This window comes from Notamacropus eugenii, chromosome 1 (genome assembly GCF_028372415.1).
Source record: "Notamacropus eugenii isolate mMacEug1 chromosome 1, mMacEug1.pri_v2, whole genome shotgun sequence".
Classification (NCBI taxonomy): domain Eukaryota; kingdom Metazoa; phylum Chordata; class Mammalia; order Diprotodontia; family Macropodidae; genus Notamacropus; species Notamacropus eugenii.
The window spans coordinates 318,436,270-318,455,906 of record NC_092872.1 but is presented as its reverse complement, the minus strand read 5'-3'; the positions used below and the strand labels follow the sequence as shown (position 1 = coordinate 318,455,906).

General features: G+C 37.3%; 1 protein-coding gene across 2 annotated transcripts in view; it reads left to right on the top strand.

Moving 5' to 3' along the window:
- MDGA2 (MAM domain containing glycosylphosphatidylinositol anchor 2) overlaps window positions 1–19,637 on the top strand; it is a 904,469-nt gene that overhangs the window by 260,195 nt on the left and 624,637 nt on the right. For both annotated transcript variants that reach the window (XM_072629633.1, XM_072629632.1), the window contains one exon: window positions 7,920–8,094. In XM_072629633.1, coding sequence (XP_072485734.1) covers window positions 7,920–8,094 — 175 coding nt within the window. The remainder of the gene's footprint in view (window positions 1–7,919; window positions 8,095–19,637) is intronic.

Sequence of the window (19,637 nt, the reverse complement as noted above, 5' to 3'; positions counted from 1 at the left end):
ATGATCACCTCCATCTCCTCTTTCCCTTCATTTTAATATGTTTTTGTGTCTCTTCCCGTGATGTAGTTTACCCTTTTCTGCCTCCTCCTTTTCACATCTCCAGTTTCAGTCCCTGCACACTCTAAAATCACATTATCATCAGATCATTTAATTTATATCACTCCATCTATGTATGTCCCCTTTAAATGTCATAATAAATATACAGTTCTCAAGATTAACAAGTTATCATCCTTCACCAAACTCTAAACAGTTTGCTTTTGTTGAATAACACGTGTTTTTTTCCCCTTTACCTTCAGAGTTGTGTTTGAAGATTCAATTTTCTATTCAGCTCTGGCCTTTTCATCAGGAAGGTCTGGAGATCCCTTACTTCATTGAATGTCCGTCCCCTTCCCTGAAATATTATGCTCAATTTTGATGGTTAATTGACCCTTGGTTGTAGTCCCAGTTCCTTTGCCTTACTGAATATCATATCCCTCTAGTCTTTTAATGTAGAATCTTCAAGGTCCTGTGTGAATCTGACTGTATCTCCTCGATATTTGATTTGTTTCTTTCTGACTCTCTGCAATGTTTTCTCCTTCACTTGTTAGTTCTGGAATTTGGCAACAATATTCCTTGCTGTTTTCAGGTTGGGATCCCTTTCAGTGGGTGAAGGGTGCATTCTTTAAATAAGTATTTTGCCTTCTGGATCTAGGACTTCTAGGCAATTTTGCTTTATGATTTATTGGAAGATACTGTCCAGGATCTTTTTCATGGATTTCTGGTAGACCAATAATTTTTAGAGTTTTTCTCCTGAATCTGTTTTCCATGTCAGTTGCTTGTCCAATGAGGTATTTTACGTTTTCTTCTATTTTTCATTCTTTAGAATCTGTTTGACTGATTCTTGATGTCTTATAGCATCATTACCTTCTACTTGCCTCATTCTAATTCTTAAAAGATTGTTTTCTTCAGTTACCTTTTACATCTCCTTTTCCATCTGCCCCATTGCTCCTTTTAAGTAGTTACTTTCTCCAATTAGTTTTTGTACTTCCTTTTCCCTTTGTCCAATTTTCTTAGTCAGATTTTCCTTTTAAATCTTCCATGATTTTTTTTTCATATTTTAAAATCTTTCTCCAGTTTTTCTTCTAATTCTCTAATTTGCCTTTTAAAATCTTTCTTGTTCGCTTCCAGGGCTTGAGACGAGATCATATTCCCTTCTGAAATTTCAGGTGGGAGTACAGTCTCAATGCTTACCTCTTTGGTATTCATGTTTTGGTACTTGCACCCATAGAAAGATTCTATGATATTTTCTTTTCTGGTCTGCTTCTAGATGATCACCCTTTTCTTGGTTTTTAAAGTTGATTTCTGCTTCTGGGGCACGGGGTCTCTGTCCCACATTTCTTGTCCTTAGAATTTGAGATTTTGTGTATTGTGGCCTGTGATTCTTTCAGCTAAGAGCTAAAGTGCTGCAGCTTACCTGGTACTGAGCTGGCTGCTGTGCCAAAGCAGAGGCCAGGTGAAGTCTTCTGAGTTTCCTTGAAGTTATCCTGGAGCTAGCTCCGATAAGTGTGGAGGAGGAGGTGTCTGGCTGCAGGAGGTCTTCTCTCCTGAGCTAGAGCATAGGCAAGTGCAGCTTTTGGTGAACCCCATCTGCACTACTATCTCCCTCATTCCCCTGGATGTGCTATGGCATGCCTGGGGTCCTGGTGTTGGCATTTATGGGCTCCACTCCCCTGGACCTCAGGATCTCCTCCAGGTTCTGTGAAGTGAGGATCTCTTGGAGAGCTTCCATCATGCACTGCTCCCCTTCAGCCACAGCAGGAGGGACCCCACTTTGAGATTTTCCTAGCATCATGGGCTGAGAGACTGTTTACCTCTTTGGTTGATCCCACTACACCAGGATTTTTCCTGGGGAAATATTCTCCTGGCCTTTCAAGGTCAACAAGGGGAGAGGGACAGCATTTACTGATCACTCTATCATCTTGGCTCCTGGAAGCTCAAGAATGTGACTTACGGACATTTAATCTGCAGAATGATAGTCTTGGGAGTAGCTGCTGCAGTTACCTAAGGTTCTATGGTTCTCTCTTGCTCACTTCCACTGGACTTCTGTTCTGGGCTGATGTGTTTGAGAATCCACAGTGCTGCTGCTGCTGCTTCAGACTGGCCAGAGTTTCCTGCTGGGCTTTTCTCCAGCAGGGTCCATGCTGGTACAGTCTGTGTGCTGTAAACTCCTCCAGCCCTATGAAGCAGATCCTTCCCATTGACCTTCCAGTATGTCCTGGGTTGAATGTCTGCTACACTCAGTCTCTGATTGTGTCCTGCCACTCTAAAATTTGTTCAGATTCCCTTTTTATAGGTACGTGAAGGAGTTTGCCTTACAACTTATGTGAGTACTTTTTCTCATTCTTCCATATTGACTCCACCTCCTCATAAACTTTTAAAAAAAGGTAGTCAAAAATTTTATAACATTTACACCAATTTTCTTTTTTTGAAAATCCTTTATCTTCATTCTTCTTCCTGGCTTAATATACTACAACTTGAAAGAGATCTAAGTGTAGGGGAGTTCTAAAGGGGTTCTTTTCTCCTTCACATTTCACTTAATTTAATTTCAAGTACTTTTTCAATTACACATAAATTACATTTTAAATGATCGCTTTCCTACCCCTTCCTTTAAAATACTAGTAATTTTATATATTATAAATGTGTGGTCATGCAAAATATTTCCATAGTAGCCATATTGCAAAACAAAACAGACTAAAAATAAATAATAAAGGTAAAAATGTGTGCTTCATTCTGCATTTTCTGTTCTTTCTCTGTAGTTAGATACCATTTTTCATGATGAATCCTTGAGGATTGTCTTAGATCATTGCATTGCTGAGAATAGCTAAGTCATTCACAGTTGATTATTGTACAATATTATTGCTAGTGTGTTCAATGCTCTTCTGGTTCCTTTCATTTCACTTTGCTTCAGTTCATGTAAGTCTTCCCAGGTTTTTCTGAAAGCATCCTACTCATCATTTCTTGTAGTGCAATGGCACTTCATTACAATCACATGCCACAACTTGTTTAGCCCTTTATCATTTAAGGTAAATTTCCTTAATTTCCAGTTCTTTGCCACAAGAAAAAAGAGCTCTAATGAGTACATTTTGTATAAGCATTCTTTTACTTTGATCTCTAAGAGTTTAGAGCTGCTAGTGATATTGTTGGGTGAAAAGGTATGTCAAGTGTTTTTGTTTGTTTGTTTTTTTAGCACTTTGGACACAATTCACAATTGTTTTCTCAAATTATTAGAGCAGTTCCCAACTCCACCAATGGTGCATTCGTGTCTCTATTTTTCCACATACTTTTTAATATCTGTCATTTTCCTTTTCTGTTATGTTAGCCAACAAATTAGCGCCATGTGCTACTTCAGATTTCTTTTAATTTGCAGAGTTGGTTTAGAGCATTTTTGTATGACCATAAATAACTCTGATATTTTCTTCTGAAAACTATTTTGACAATTTATATACTTTAACCCTTTATCATTCGGGGAATGACTCATATTCTTTTAAATTTGACTCAGTCCTACTTGAGAAATGAGATATTTAGTGAAACTTCTTGTAAATTCCACTATCTCCTTTTCCTGATTTCCTTCTAATTTTGGCTGCATTGTTTTTGTTTGTGCAAAATCATTTTTTAATTTGCAGTTATCAAAAATATCCATTTTCATCCTGTAATGCTATCTTTCTTTTATTTGGTCAGAAATCCTTCCATTACTTATAAATCTGACAGGTAAAATATTACTTTGACCCTTTTTTGGTCTATGGTATGAATTTGTGGTCTATGTCTAGTTGCTGTCAAACTTCTTACCAAGCAATTTTTGTTAAATAATGATAACTTGTCACAAAATCTTAGGTCTTCGGATTTGACCAACACTTGATTAGTATTGTCATTTACTACTTTGTGTTGTCTACCAATCTATTCCACTCATCCACCACTTTATTTCTTAATACCAAATTGTTTTAAGCATTACTACTTTTTGTAATATGTTTTGACATCTTGTATTGCTAAGCCACATTCCTTCACATTTTAAAAAAATTGATTCACTTGATATTCTTGATCTTTTGTTCCTCCAGATAAACTTTATTATTATTTTATTTAGCTGTATAAAATAATTCTTGGGTAACTAGATCAGCATGGTACTGAATAAGTTAATTATTACAGGTAGAATTGTCATTTTTATCATATTGGTTTGACTTACCCATGAACAATTAATATTTCTCCAGTTGTTTAGATATGACTTTATTTGTGTGGAGAGCATTTTATAATTGTGTTTATATAGTTCCTGAGTTTGCCATGCCAGGAAGACAACAAAGTATTTTACATTGTTGGTAGTAATTTTGAATGGAATTTCCCTCTTCCTTCTTGTTTGCATTGATAGTATATAAAAAGGTTGATGATTTATGTGAGTTTATTTTATATCCTGAAACTGTTAAAGTTGGTAATTTTTTTTCAACTGATTCTCTAGGGATCAGTAAGTATATCATCATATGATCTGCAAAGAATGATAATTTTGTTTTCTCATTGCCTATTTTTACTCTTTCTATTTTTATGGCTAGTCCAATTGCATTTCTAATCAAAATTATCATTTCTAGTCAAATATTGAGTAATAATGATGATAATGCAAATATTTGATTTAACTCTGGTCTTATTGGGTAGACTTCAAGTTTATTACCATTATAGAAAAGGTTTCCTCTTGGTTTTAGATAGATAAAGCCATTTACTTGTATGCTTTCTGGTGTTTTTTTTTTTTCTATGAAAAGGAGTTGTATTTTATCAAAAGCTTTTTCTGAATCTATTGCTGTCATAATTTTGTTTTTGTTTTTGTTGTTGCTTTGGTTCTTGCTGATTAGTCATTCTGATAGTTTTCCTAATATTGATCCAGTCTTGAATTTCTGATATAAACTCCACTTATCATACTATATGATTTTTATGATATTTTGCTGTAACCTCCTTTTCATAATTTTATTTTAAAATTTTACATCATATTTATTTAGAAAATTGTCATATAGTTTTCTTTCTCTGTTTTTGTTATTCATGGCTTAGGCTTCAAAACCATATTTGTGTCATAAAAAGAATTTTGTAGGTCTCCTACTTCGCTTATTTTTTCAATAGTTTGTATAGTATTGGGATTAATTGTTTCTTAAATGTTTGGTAAAATTCATCATCTAGTCCTCTGCGTTTTTTCTTAGGGAATTTATTGATGTCTTTTTCAATTTCTTCCAAGATAGGACAATTTAGGTATTCTGTTTCCTCTCCTGGTAATCTGGGCACTTTACATTTAAATAAAATATTCATTCTTTTCATTTGGATTGTCAGTTATAATGGTATATAATTGGGCAAAATAACTTCTGATAATTGTTATAATTTCATTTTTATTGTTTGTGCATTCACTCTTTTCATTTTTGATACTGGTAATTTGGTTTTCTTTTTAAAAAATTAACCTATGGTTTATTTATTTTATTGTTTTTAAAAATAAAGTTAGGTCCTAGTTTTATTTACTAGTTTTATGTTTCTTTTTCTTTCAGTTTTATTAATCTCTTTTTGATTTCCAGGATTTCTATTGGTGTATAATAGGGGATTTAAAATTTTTGTTCTGATATATTTCAGTTGCATACCTAATTTATTGACCTGATTCTTTTATTGATGAACTGTTTAGAGATATAAAATTTTCCCCAAGTACTGCTTTGACTGCATCCCACAAATCTTTATATGATATATCATTGTTGCCATTCTCTTAAATTATTGATCAGTAATCTTATTTGCAAGCTCAGTGATTTGATGTATACAATTTATTATTTATATTTCTTCACTGTCCATAGTGTCTTTTAGCAAATTTATTTTCCTTGATTCACTCTTTTAATTAGATATATTAGTTGCTTTTGCTTTTTTTGATATCATGATTGCTATCCCTCCCGTTTTACTGCAGCAGAAGCATAATAAATTCTGTTCTAGTCTGTTATTTTAACTCTTTTGTGCCTCTTTGTTTCAAGTCTGTTTCTTGTAAACAGCATATTGCCTCCATTCTTTCTCTCTCTCTCTCTCTCTCTCTCTCTCTCTCTCTCTCTCTCTCTCTCCTCTCTCTCTCTCTCTCTCTCTCTCTCTCTCTCTCTGTCTCTCTCTCTGTCTCTGTCTCTCTCTCTCTCTCTGTCTCTCTCTCCTCTCTTCTCTCTCTCTCTCTCTCTCTCTCTCTCTCTCTCTCTCTCTCTCTCTCCTCTCCCTCCTCTAAAGTCTGTTCTGCTTCTAGCCTTCCTTTATCTACTCTGCATACATACACTCTACTTCCTGAACCAATTAAGTGAGAATCAGGTTCATGCATTGCTTGCTCCCTCTTTCCCTACCATTTTTCCCTTCACTGTAAAAAATCTCTTCCTTGCATACTTCTTTATTGTGACATTATTTACCTCATTTTTCTCCTTCCCACTTCTCTTTGGCCATCCCTCTTTCTCATTCTTTCATTATCTTTTACATCATTCCACTATAATTGACTGACTCTGATGCCCTCTTTCTATATGGAATCCTTCTGACTGCCCTTAAAATTATAACATTTTTAGAAGTAAAATATATCATCTTCTCACATAGAAATGCAAACAGGTAAACCTTATTGAATTCCTTTTGATTTCACTTTCATGTTTACCTTTTTATGATCTCGAGTCTTGTATTTCAAAGTTAAAATTTCTATTCAGCTCTGGTCTTCATTTTTCAAAATTCATCTTTGCTATTAATTTATGCACTCTTTTCCTCCAATTCTAATTTTAATATTGTTGATGAATTTGTTTATATATTAGTCATTTCTGTGGAAAATAATACTCTACCTTAGGATTGAGTATTTTAATCATGTAAATTTTCACTAAAAAATAAATATCTGATAGACGCTCTTTTTCTGCTTATTTATCTCTTTTTCTGTTCATTCAAAGTTTTGCACATTTCTCTGAATTTTTTATAGCTTGCATTCCTTATATCACTCTTATATTCACTTGTCTCAGTTATTTTCCATCCATTCCTGTTTTTTGAATGATTTTATTCCCAGTTCTTTGACACTACTCAAAGTACTACTATGGATATTTTGGTATATAAGGGACTTCTGGTTTTGTCTTTGCTTCCTTGGGGCATAAGCCCAATAGTGGGTATCATGATTTCTTGCATAATTTTAAATTGATATTTAAAATGTGTATATCTCTTCCATCATTGTGCTTTACTCTTGACTCCAAACTTGTCTATTTTTTTTCTTGACTTTGACATTTTGAAAGGTGAAAACTGAAACTTAAGAGTTATTTTAATTTACTTTTCTTTTAATCATTATATTTGAGGAATGTTTTCATATCACCATGTATAAGTAGATACTAGTTTTTAAAGAGTTATCTTCTGACCACTTATAAGGGAAGATCTTTTGTTATTATTTGTGTTAATTTCCTATATAACTTGTATATTAGGCTTTTATCCATGATACCAAATAAAAGTATTTGTCAAATTATATTTGCCATTTTATTCCATTATCATTGATTTTATTAATGGAAATCTTAGTTTTTTAAAATAAAAATTTATTTTCCCCAAATTACATGTAAAATTATTTTTAACATTCATTGATTCTTTTTAAGTTTTGAGTTCCAAATTCTATGCCCCCTTCTTTTGTTTCCACCTTTCTTAAGAAAATAAGCAATCTGGTATAGACCATACATGTGAAAACGTGTAAAACATTTTCATATTAGTCATTTTGTGCAAGAAAACTCAAACAAACAATAAAGTGAAAATTACTATGTTTCAGCTTATTTCCAGACAATATCAGTTCTTTCTCTGGAGGCAGATAGCATTTTTCATCATGAGTCCTTTGCAATTATCTTGGATCATTCTGTTGCTGAGAATAGCTTTTCTTTCTTTTTTTTTCTTTTTGGATACTTGCTCAGATCAGATGGACCAAAACAGCAGGAAGTGCCTCTGACAGATTTCAAGATTCCAGTGTCTTCAATGAGACTTTGAGGATTACAAATATTCAAAGACATCAAGGAGGCCGATACTACTGTAAAGCAGAAAATGGCTTGGGATCCCCAGCGATAAAGTCAATTAGAGTGGATGTGTACTGTAAGTAAAGAGCTAAGAAAGTTTCTTCTCACTATTTCTTTACAATTTTAGGAGGAAATTATTTCAATAACCATTAATATTATCTTACTCTTTCCTTTAAATGATATAAATTCTGCATGGAAATATGTTTAAGATAGAGCACAATGACAACCCGATTAAGAAACCTTTAAACAGCATGTTGAAGTAGATAGCTAAGCAGTTTGAAATATCAGATTGAGACACGTGGGTTTACGTGGAAAAGCTAACACCTCAGTGTTCCACAAGTCTCTAAGATCTTAAGTTGTAGATGAGGTAACTTGGATTTTCCTATATTGAAAAAAATCACAGGTTCAGATTTCTTCTATCCCACTCCCATTAAAAAGGTTTAAATACATACATACATACATACATACATACATATATATATATATATATATATATATATATATATATATATATATATATATATATATATATATATATATATATATATATAAAGTGAATGAATGAGTAAATACTTTAGCTAAGAAGAAGGAACCTTAGAGTTCATGGATTCTAACACCTTTGTTTTACAAATGAGGAAATTGTAACCATGAGAGGTTGTGACTTCATGGACATCACACAGCTAGTAAAGAGGCAATATTCAAACCCAGATCTTCTGGACTTGAAGTCCAGTATTCTATCCACTATATCACACTGCCTTTCAAGAGTTTATCACTCATTATAAGCTTTACCTGCAGCTTTGTTGACTGTTAAGTTACACACACACACACACACACACACACACACACACACACACACACACGTAAAATTCATACCCGACTTCTGCTCCACTATACCTACTTGAAAGAAACCACCAAAGGCAAAATTGGAAACCTTCATCTTGTCTTTTGTACCAACCTCATTTTTCTCATCCTTATTCTCTCTTCATGTGTGGTACTTCACCTGAGAAACAAAAGCAAAATGGGAAGGATCTTATAATTTTTGATTAATTGACTGGAACTCATTCTCATTCAGACAAAAATATAACCCGTCTTGAGCTTTGGAAATTTGTTTTTTCTCTTTTTTGTGACACATATATTTTTGTTTTCTGCCTCATTAAAACATTTTCAAACAAAAGTAAACAATTGAGAAAGCATAAGTTATGCTGTCTTTTCCCTTTACATGTTCCACTTTTCCCTGGTTCCCTCATTAAATTAAATTGGCAATGTGGCTTCTCGGTATAAAAGCACTTATGGTCTTTCGTAGCTAAGTTTCTTGAAGGTAGAAACTAGCTTACTTTTATATTCCTTCCACCCAATCCCAGCTCTTAGTATAATGCCTGGCAGATAGCAGGTATTTATTAAATGCTTGTTGATTACTTGATTGATTCCAGAACTCATAATCTAACCTTACCTGTTACAGTTTTGCTAGCATGCCCTTCTTCTACCCCAATTTTTTTCCACACACAGGAAGTCCGACTATCTTCACCATTTAACCTAACCCCCATCTTCTTCTCTGCACTCAGAAGTTCAAATATTCATAGTAGTGACTTGAATATAGGGCATCTTACCCCCCCCCTTCCATTTTGCTTGACAGCAGGGATTATATTTGGACTTCTGTTTTGTTCCCATTACTTAGCACAATGTCTGGCATCTAGTACATGCTTAATAAATGCTCAATAAATTGACAATAAAATCTAGGTGTAGCTTAAATTGGGTTCATTTTAATATTTCTAATTTTTTTCTGTTGTAACTGTCTTTACCTAACTGACAACACCTTTTTTTTCTGACAGTTTGAAAACTCTTTCTTGTCCCATTTCATTTCTACATTTGGAAACAAAGCTTTAAAGAAAAATACCTATAGGGGATTAACATGAACTTAAAAGTGCTCAGGAATCAATTCTCAAGATATCTTGAGTGAAAATTTTTAAAAGTAGGAACAAGTTCACAAGAAGGTGCATTTTTTTTCAAGAAAAAAGACAATAAGCAAACATCAATTATCCCTTCATGTAGCTACTTCTTTATGAGAATGATTTATACATACATTGGTAATTATTTTTAGTGAAAATAAAAAGAACAGGGTTTTCTAAGCTATTTTCTATAGTGAAACAATCTTTATATTCACACAGCTGATTTGGAAGCATAAACATATCTCATACTAATTATTGATTTCAGAATGCATTTGACTTGATGATAAATACAGCTTTGAAAATTTCTAACCAAACACGTGGCATTAGTGGATAGTGTGCTAGACTTCAAAGTCAGGAGAACCTATGTTCAAACCCTTATGTTTATGAAGTGTGTAACTGTGGGCAAGTCACTTAACTTTTTTGAGCCTCAGTTTTCTCATCTGAAAAATGAGGATGTTGGACTAGATGACCTTTAAAGGATATCCTTTCTTTCTCTAAACCTACAATCCTTTGATCTTTATCCATCAACATCCTATATATTTTCTTTTTAGGTGTGATTTGTAAGTTGTATTGTCTGCACAGATATTAACATAAACAAGGAGATCTGTCTTTGCCAAAGGGATGTTAATGTTACTTCATCTTTTGGTTGATATTTTAAGGGCAGTTCTATCTATGTCTTATATTTTTATATTCCTTAAAGGACAGTTGAGCATATCATACTTGTTTTGTTTTGTTTTGGTGATGGGAAAGATGGATTCATGTAGGGACTGCTGGATTTTGCTCATACTTGAATAAGCAAGATCAACTGTTAAATTTTCAGTGTGAGCATTTATGCACTTTGGACTTTAGCAATCATTACAATCATTTCCTGATTTCTTGTTTTGTTGATTGTTTAGGTTTACCAAAGTGATGGAGAACATGTTAATAATTCAGATTAAACTAAAAAGTGCGACATGTGCACTTTTCACTGAACTAGTTTACCAGCTCAAAACATTTCCTAGTACAACTGCTGGATTCATGACTTTATTGATGTAGTTACTCATTCTGCTTTCTTTTCCTGTACTATTCTTATTCATGTCTTCCCTCATAGCCTAAATTTAAAAATCTATTCGACATCTTGGAATTCTTATCCTAATTCTTTTTTATGAATCTGGGATATAGAGCTGCTATATTTGACCTCACAGCTTGGGTTAGAGAATTCACAGGATATTAGTATTCAGAAACTAGTACAAACATGAATTTTCTTATTAAACAGCACAGCAAACAAGTAAGCAAACAACAAACCCTACACATGCAATACAGACAGAGTTTTAGCCACACAGATGCAAAGAAACTTATTGGAGAGGAAGACACGTACAGGGTGAAAGATCTCAGTAGTAGTACATTCTCAGGAAAGAGTTCTAAATGATGAGTTTTATAGCTTAAAATTGGATTGGGTTGAGGACTGTTAATCAAAGCCAGGTGAGAAAAGGCCATTCTTAGTCAGATTTGGTGGGGAAATTCTCTGTGTCACTTATCTGATACAAGCCTCAAGTGAAATGAACTTCCCTATGGGGATGAGATAAAGATTTGAATTAGCAATCAGAGACCCTAGGAATACCTGTGGCTCACAGTCTACTACAGCTGGCCATGTGCCCCATTCAGTCAGGAGCTGTGATTACTACTGCTTGACCTAGGATCAGAATGAGATAGTAGAAAAAAGATATCAGAAAAGTACAAGCTATCTACCATGTCTAAATATTTTATGGCATTAGAACCACTTAACCTAAGCAATTTCAAATTGGAGGCCTATCATTACAAAAGCAAATAATGTCTTTCAAAAATCACAATGATCACTAGGAACCAACCTCTCTCTTCTTTCTCATTCTTAAGGTTTTAGTATTTTTCTAGTCATTCATGTCCTTGGTGTTTTTTATACCACCTCAAGCTCAAATTATCTCTAGTAAAATGTGCAATCTATTTCCAACATGTGTTTTTACAGCAACTTACAATTTTTTCTTTTCCAAGATTCTAGAGTTCTACCATATTCTTTTGTAGCCCCTGTGTTGTACTTCTCCAAATTGCATTTGCACATTTGCACTATGCCAGCTTGTAATTGTTTCAAAGAGTTTGTGGTCAGATCTCCTACCGTTATTTACAAACTTAAAGTTGGGTTGGGGCAGCTAGGTGGTACAATGGATAGGCCACCAGTGCAGGAGTCAGGAAGACCTGAGTTCAAATCTCACCTCAGATACATGACACTCACTAGCTCTGTGACCTTGACAAGTCACTTAACCCCAACTTCCTCATCCTCGGTTATCTCTAGTTATCCTGATGAATATCTGGTCACTGGATTCAGATGGCTCCAGAGGAGAAGTGAGGCTGGTGACCTGCACAGCCCTCCCTCACTCAAAACAAAGTCAAGTGTAAGTCATGTCATCATTTCTCTGATGGCATAGTCTTCTTTGGCGACAAAGGATGAATGCACACATAAACTTGGGTTAAAGTCTCACATAAATTCACAAAGGATTCATTGGAAGAGGGAGCACAAGCAAGGAGTGAAGCACATATATAGGGCACATATGTAGCTAAGACTACGCACTCCTCAGGTATTAAAATTTTTTTTCTCTCCTGTAGTTTACTAAGAAAGTCCAGTCTTTGGTTATAATACTTCTGTTGGAGGGTAGCTTAGATGGACTCCCAGAATTAATTCCTCTACATAGACAAACCCTCAATTGCCAGAGCTGGATTATTCTTTGAGTTCATAGCCAGCTCTCTTTTTTCTTCCAGAAGTCCTCTTCTATCAAGCATCTTTTAGTCTTGAGTGACTCCCTCTCTCTATGTGTGTGTCTGTAGTCGCATTTTTAAACTGTACCTTCACATCTCTTGAAGTGACTCTCCAACTGTTGAATCACATGACTTTCCACAAGCAAGTAGCTCTGCTGACAGATTGCATGACAAATAGTGATGGCGGGAGACAATCTTCTCCTGCTTCTCTCCTACCCAAAGAAGTAAAGATCTGAGTTCTTCCTTGGCTGCTGACTCTCATTTTGACTGTTTTCAACTTTTCAAGCCCTGGTCATCTGACCCAGATTTGGCTTAGTTGTTTAAAGCTGTAAGAAGGATGGTCAATTTTCGTCCAAGTTAATGAGCTGATTCCTCATTTTGAGAATCAGAGAACAGTATGAAGTTTACACTTTATAAAAGAATTACTTACTGTTAACATTTTGATACCATGTTAGCTCCTCACCATCTGAAACAATATCCCAGGGCTATATCAATTGACAATGATGAAGAAATAATACCTATTCTCTATCCTTTTTCTTTTACCCTTATTCCCTTCCCCCATCAAACACACATAGAAAGCACAACTAAACCTCCTTTCTGCTCTTTGAGCCTGGAAACCCATCACATGATTTTGTGTCTTGTCATTGGTTGTTTTACATAGCTGCAATACTCTCCATCTTGACCTCTGCCTTTTGATTTCTCTGACTTCTTCAAGACTCAGTTCAAATTTTACCATCTAAAGCAGAACTTGCCCAGTTCTTATCTCTGCTAGTGTGAATCCTTTGAAATTATCTCCCATTTATGTTGTTTATACCTTGTTTGTACATAGTTGTTTCATGTTTTCTCCCTGTTAGAATGTGAGCTCCTTGAGAACAGGGGGCCATGTTTTTGTATTTCTTTTAATGCCAGTGTTTAGCGCAGTGATTGGGACATACCAAGAACATAATAAATGATTATTAACTAATTAAATCTGACTAAAGTGCCATTCATTGAATACTATATTTGATTTACAGTTGCTAAGAACATGGCCCTGACCCACCACTATACCAAAACGGGAAACAAATACTTATTAACAACTTACTGTTACAAAAGCATGATTATTCCAAGACCTTTGAAATATGTATAGCTTCTATGAAAGTGTAATATGATTCAATACAGGGTGTCGGATGTGTTCAGGAAGGACCAATACCTTCGTTGTGATGGCTATTGAGCCCTTTTCAGGGCTCTTTCCACCTTTGATGTCCACCTGTTCTACCTAAGTCTCAGCTGCGTCTCCAAGGAGCTGCAGCATATGCAATGGCCACAACCTGTTAAACCATTTAGACAGATGGGCCAAATTAGGTAGAGGATAGCCAAGGGGTTTCAAACCCATTGGTGAGTTAAGGGAGTGTCTACCCCCAAACATGTGAAGACTTCCCCTGGTGGAAGGTGGATGAGAACAGTTTGTTCCAACTACCATGAATGAAGCTGAAGCCAGCGAGGTGGAGTGCTTAGAGCTTGGTTAGCCACCAAAGATGCCAAGGTCATCCACTATATCCTGAGCCATTGCCAGCCATCTTGACTCGGTTCTGTCACTGGAATATGATGAATCTGGAGGAAAGAGTGAGGCTGACAACTTTGTGAAACTCTGCCTCACTTAAATCCAATTATGCACAAATCAAAAGCATCACCCATGCCATTTTGTTATTGCACCTCAAAGTCCTGTGGTGACAGGAATGTGATGAAGCAGCAGGTGCAGATACAGTGGGAGCTGTAGTCACAACCCTATAGACAGGCAGTCCAGGCCATAGGGTCGTTTCTCATTGGAAGCAGTAGTGGGACTTGGCAGCCCTGTGGGTGTCTGAGCAGCCTTTTAAAGATTACACTGGTCACCTCCTGGTGTGAGGAAGGGGGCTAGAAAAGGTGCCCTAAAATTTGTTTGCTTAGCCAACTCTAGCCTGTTTATCACAGTAAGTGGGGAATCCCACTCTGTGGTCAAATCACAAAAAATGTACAAAATGTACAAAAATATCTGCAAAGATGATTCCACTCACCATAGACACATGGAACACATGCACACTTGTAGATAGCACAAAATCCAGTAGCCCTGATAGGCCAACTGCCCTTGTTGAAAGAGAAAGACAAACTGCTCTTATTGCAAGAGAACTCAGTTGATATCACATCCAAATAGCAGCCCCCAGTGAAACAAGTCGGCAAATGAAGGCCAGCTTACTGAAGTTCTCTATCTCCTGTTGCTGAGCTTTGTTAGTAATACACAGAAATGCAGATTATTTATGTGGGTTTATTTTATGTCCTACAACTTTGCTATATTTGTTTATTACTTCAACTACTTTTTGGTTTGATTCTCTAAGTATAATATCATATCATCTCCAAAGAGGGACAACTTAGTTTCTTCTTTGCCTATTTTAATTCCTTCAATTTCTTTTTCTTCTCTTATTGCTAAAGCTAATATTTCTAGCACCATATTGAATAACAGTGGTGATAATGGACATCCTTGTTTCATCCTCGATCTTGTTGGAAAGCACTTAACTTATCCCCATCATATATAAAGCTTGCTGATGGTTTTAGGTAGGTGCTACTTATCATTTTAAGGAAGGTTCTATTTATTCCTATTCTATCCAGTGTTTTCAATAGGAATGGGTGTTGTATTTTGTCAAAATCTTTTTTTCATCTATTGAAATATTCATATAGCTTCTGTTAGTTTTCTTGTTGATATGATCAATTATACTGATAGTTTTGCTTAAATTGAAACAGCCCTGCATTCCTGGTGTAAATCCTACCTGATCAAAGTGTATTATCCTGGTGAATTGCTGTAGTCCTTTTGACAATATTTTATTTAAAATTGTTTTGGGGTGGAGCCAAGATGGTAGAATAATAGTGTGGACTTGCTAGCACTCTCCCCAAACCCAGCCAAATACCTCTAAAAATGAGTCTAATCAAATTATGCAACTGCAGAACCCATAGAATGAAGAAGAGAAGCAAATCTCCAGGCCAGGATAGCCTGGAAGGTGGCTTGGAAGTATTTATTATACCAGCACTGTCCAGCATGGGCCATGCTAGCACAGAGGGGACCTGAGCAGCATTTAGGGTAACTGAATCTCGGGTACCTAAGGGTATTTCCAGACTTCACAACCCCAAAACGCTGAGGACAAATTGGAAGGTCAGTGGAAAAAAACTGTGGCATCTGTGTGATAGAGGAGAGTGATGAGGCCCCAGCCTAAGGGTGACAGAGGGGGTGGAGGAGTCTGTGAAAGAGGAGCCTATGGCAGAAACAGTAGGGGCAGGAGCAGCAGCAGCAACAGCTACTGTTTCTGGAGGCCTAGGCCCACAGACTGTGGATGAATTGAGTGGCTCGAAGTACAATCTTCACCACCACTGCGAAGCAGAGAACTACCCTGACAAAGAGCTCAAAAGTCAAGTAAATAGCTGGGAAAATGAACAAAAACCAGAAAAAGAATGTGACTGTAGAATCTTACTTTGGTGCCAAAGAATATAAAACTATACAAATGGAAGACAAAAGAGTCAAACTTTCTACATCCAAAGCCTCCAAGAAAAAATATGAATTCAGGGCAGAGCCAAGATGGTGGAGTAGTGGACACTGCTCTGACTCTACCCTCATTGTCCATAAAATACCTGTAAAAAGTGACTCTAAACCAATTCTAGAGCAGCAGAAGCCACAAAACGACAGTCAAAAAGATTTCCAGGCCAAGACAGCCTGGAAGGCCCACAGAAAAGGTCTCTCACACCCGGCTCAGAGCAGAACACAGCCCAGGCTTGGCCCCCTGGAATGACTTGTACAGGACTAGAGCAGGCTTCAGGGTCCCAGATTTCTCAACCCACAAATGTCAAAGACAGCTTCAAAGGTAAGCAAGAAAGCTCTATCACATGGGTGAGAAGGGAGCAGGGACTGACCTTAGCCCTGGATTCAGGGTGGAAGCAACCACTATGGCAGCAGTGTCCACTTTTGGAACCTTCCACCTAAAGACATTGGAGGAATTGAGCAGCCTATTTGGATCTCAGTTCTGAGTGGCAGTTCTGTGGTGAGGAAGAGGGCTGGTATGGTGGAGCTGGAGGTCATTGTGGCAAGTGAACCCTACTCATAGATCCTGGGCAGAAAAGTTTGTGGTTGCTCCCAGAATAGAGCACAGTCCAGGAAAGGAGTAAAATCCTCTCCTTTTACTTATGCCACCTTGGAGGAACTGACAGTTTGCAAGTCCCTAGAGTATACCCTCCATTGACAAAGGACTCAAAAGCCAACTAACTGGCTGGGAAAATGCCCCCAAAATTCGGAAAATAAGACTATAGAAGCCTACTTTCTTGGTGAGAAGGTATATTCTTCCATCCTTTTGAATGAGGAAGAACAAAGCATATCATCAGAGGAAGACACAAAAGTCAAGGTTCATACATCCAAAACCTCCAAAATAATTATACAAAGTTCTCAAGCCATGAAAGGTCTCAAAAAGAATTTTCAAAATCAAGTAAGAGAGGTGGAGGAAAAATTGGGAAGAGAAATGAGAGCAATGCATGAAAATCATGAAAAGCAAGTCAACAACTTGCTAAAGGAGACCCAAAACATGCTGAAGAAAATAACTCCTCTAAATATAAACTAATCTAAATGGCAAAAAGGTCCAAAGAGTCAATGAGGAGAAGAATGCTTTAAAAAGCAGAATTAGCCAAATGAAAAAGGAAGTTGAAAAGCTCACTGAAGAAAATAGTTGTTTAAAAATGAGAATGAAGGGAGGAGTGCAGCCCAGCCCAGCGTGAGAAGCACAGCCAGGCCTAGCATGAGGAACACAGCCTGGTCCAGCCTGGAGTAGAGTCCAGCAGGGACAGGACATGGAAAAGGTTTCAGGGAGCCACTGGAAGCAGCAGTTCCCAGACTGCTCAACCCACAAATACCAATACAGCTTCAAAGATCAGTAAGAGGACTCCTTCACCCAGGAGAAGAGAGTGCCGTCTGGACTGCCAGCAACAGGCACTGCAACAACAGCTTCCATTTTTTGGAGCCCTCTTCCTAGAGCCCCTAGAGGAATTGAATAGCTGATCTGAATCTCAGCCCTGAGCTCGGCCTTGGGGTGAGGAAGAGTTCTGGTGTGGTGGAGTTGGAGGTGGTAGTGGTGAGGGAATGCTAATTGCAGATTCTTGTCAGAAAAGTTTTTGGTTCCTCCCAGACTAGTGTGCAGGCCAGGAGAGGAGTAAACTCCTCTCCCTTGATTGTGCCACCTTGGAGGAACTGAGATCTTACACATCCCCAGAGTATATCCTCATCTTGACAAAGGACTCAAAAGTCAAGTAACTGGCTAGGAAAATGCCCCCCAAATGGAGAATAAATAAGACTACGGAAGGTTACTTTCTGGGTGAACAGGTATTTTCTTCCATCCTTTTGGATGAGGAAGAACAAAATAAAATATCAGAGGAAGTCAAGGCTTCTGCATCCAAAACCTCCAAAATAAATATGCAATGATCTCAGGCCATGGAAGAGCTCAAAAAGGGTTTTGAAAATCAAGTAAGAGAGGTGGAGGAAAAATTGGGAACATAAATGAGAGTGATGCAAGAAAATCATGAAAAGTGACTCAACAGCTTGCTAAAGGAGACCCCCAAAAATGCTGGTCTTTAAAAATAGGCTATCTCAATTCGCAAAAGACGTCCAAAAAGCCAACGAGGAGAAGAATGCTTTGAAAAGCAGAATTAGTCAAATAGAAAAGAAGGTTGAAAAGCTCACTGAAGAAAAGAGTTCTTTAAAAAATAGAATGGAACAGATGGAAGCTAATGAGTTTATAATTTTTTTTTTATAACTTTAAAATCATTGGCCAGTTTTTCTTCTATTTCGTTCTTCAGCTGTTCCAGGGGAGCTGTTTGTGCATGAGAGTTGTTCATAGTCCCTTCTGAAGTTTCAGGTGGAAGTGCAGTCTCCATAGAAAGATTCTATGGTTTTTCGTCATTTTTTTGTTTTTTCTTGTTAGTGATGTTGATTGTGTGTTGTGGCTTCTAGTTCTTTCAGTTAGAAGCTGCAGAACTTGGTGTTGAGCTGAGCTGTGTGAAAAAAACTAAAAGCAGGTTTTTGTTTTGTGTTTCCCCGATCAGCCCTGGGGTTAGCTTGTTAAGTGTGGGGGAGGAGCGGTCTGGTCATGGGAGATCTACTCAGCTGAGCTGAGGCAAAGGCAAGCTCAGGGGATGGTGATCCCAGCTGCTCTATTTTTTTCCCATTTCCTCTGGAGGGCTGAGGCATGCCTAGATTCTACTCTGAGTTCCCACCCCTCCTGGGGCTCCTCTCCTGGTTCTGAGGCTTGCCTGGGTCCTAGTGAGAGTTTTATCCATCCTGGGTCCTCTGTCCTTCAGGTTTGCCTCCACCACAGTAGGAGTAATCCCCCTTAGCTATTTTCCCTATCCTCAGGTGTTATAAGACCATATGCCCCCTCTGCTGTTCCTGCTGATTCAGGATTTTTCTGGGGAAATATTTTATGGTTCTTTCAAGGTCATCAAGGGGGGAAGAGAGAGCATTTGCTGATCACTCCACCATCCTGGCTCCCAGAAGTTCAAGTAGGTGACTTACTCATCTGTGGGCTGAAAGTCTCAGGAGCTGCTGCACTGATATCTGACACTCAGCAGCTCTCACTGGCTCAGCTCTACTGGTCTCCTACCCTGGCTGCCACTCCGCCAGTTCTGCCTGCTGCTCTCAGGTTTCCAGGGGCCCTTCTGCTCCACTGCACTGGCCGCATTGTGCTGTGCACTGTGGGCTCACCCCTGAGGAACAAATCCTTCTCATGGACATTACAGTCTATCCTGGGCTCCAAATCCGCCACAGTCTGTGTCTCACTGGATTAAGTACCTCCAAAATTTGGTCAGATTCTCCTTTCAGAGGTATCTGAAGGTGTTTGTCCAAGACCTTAGGTGAGTCGTTGCTCTT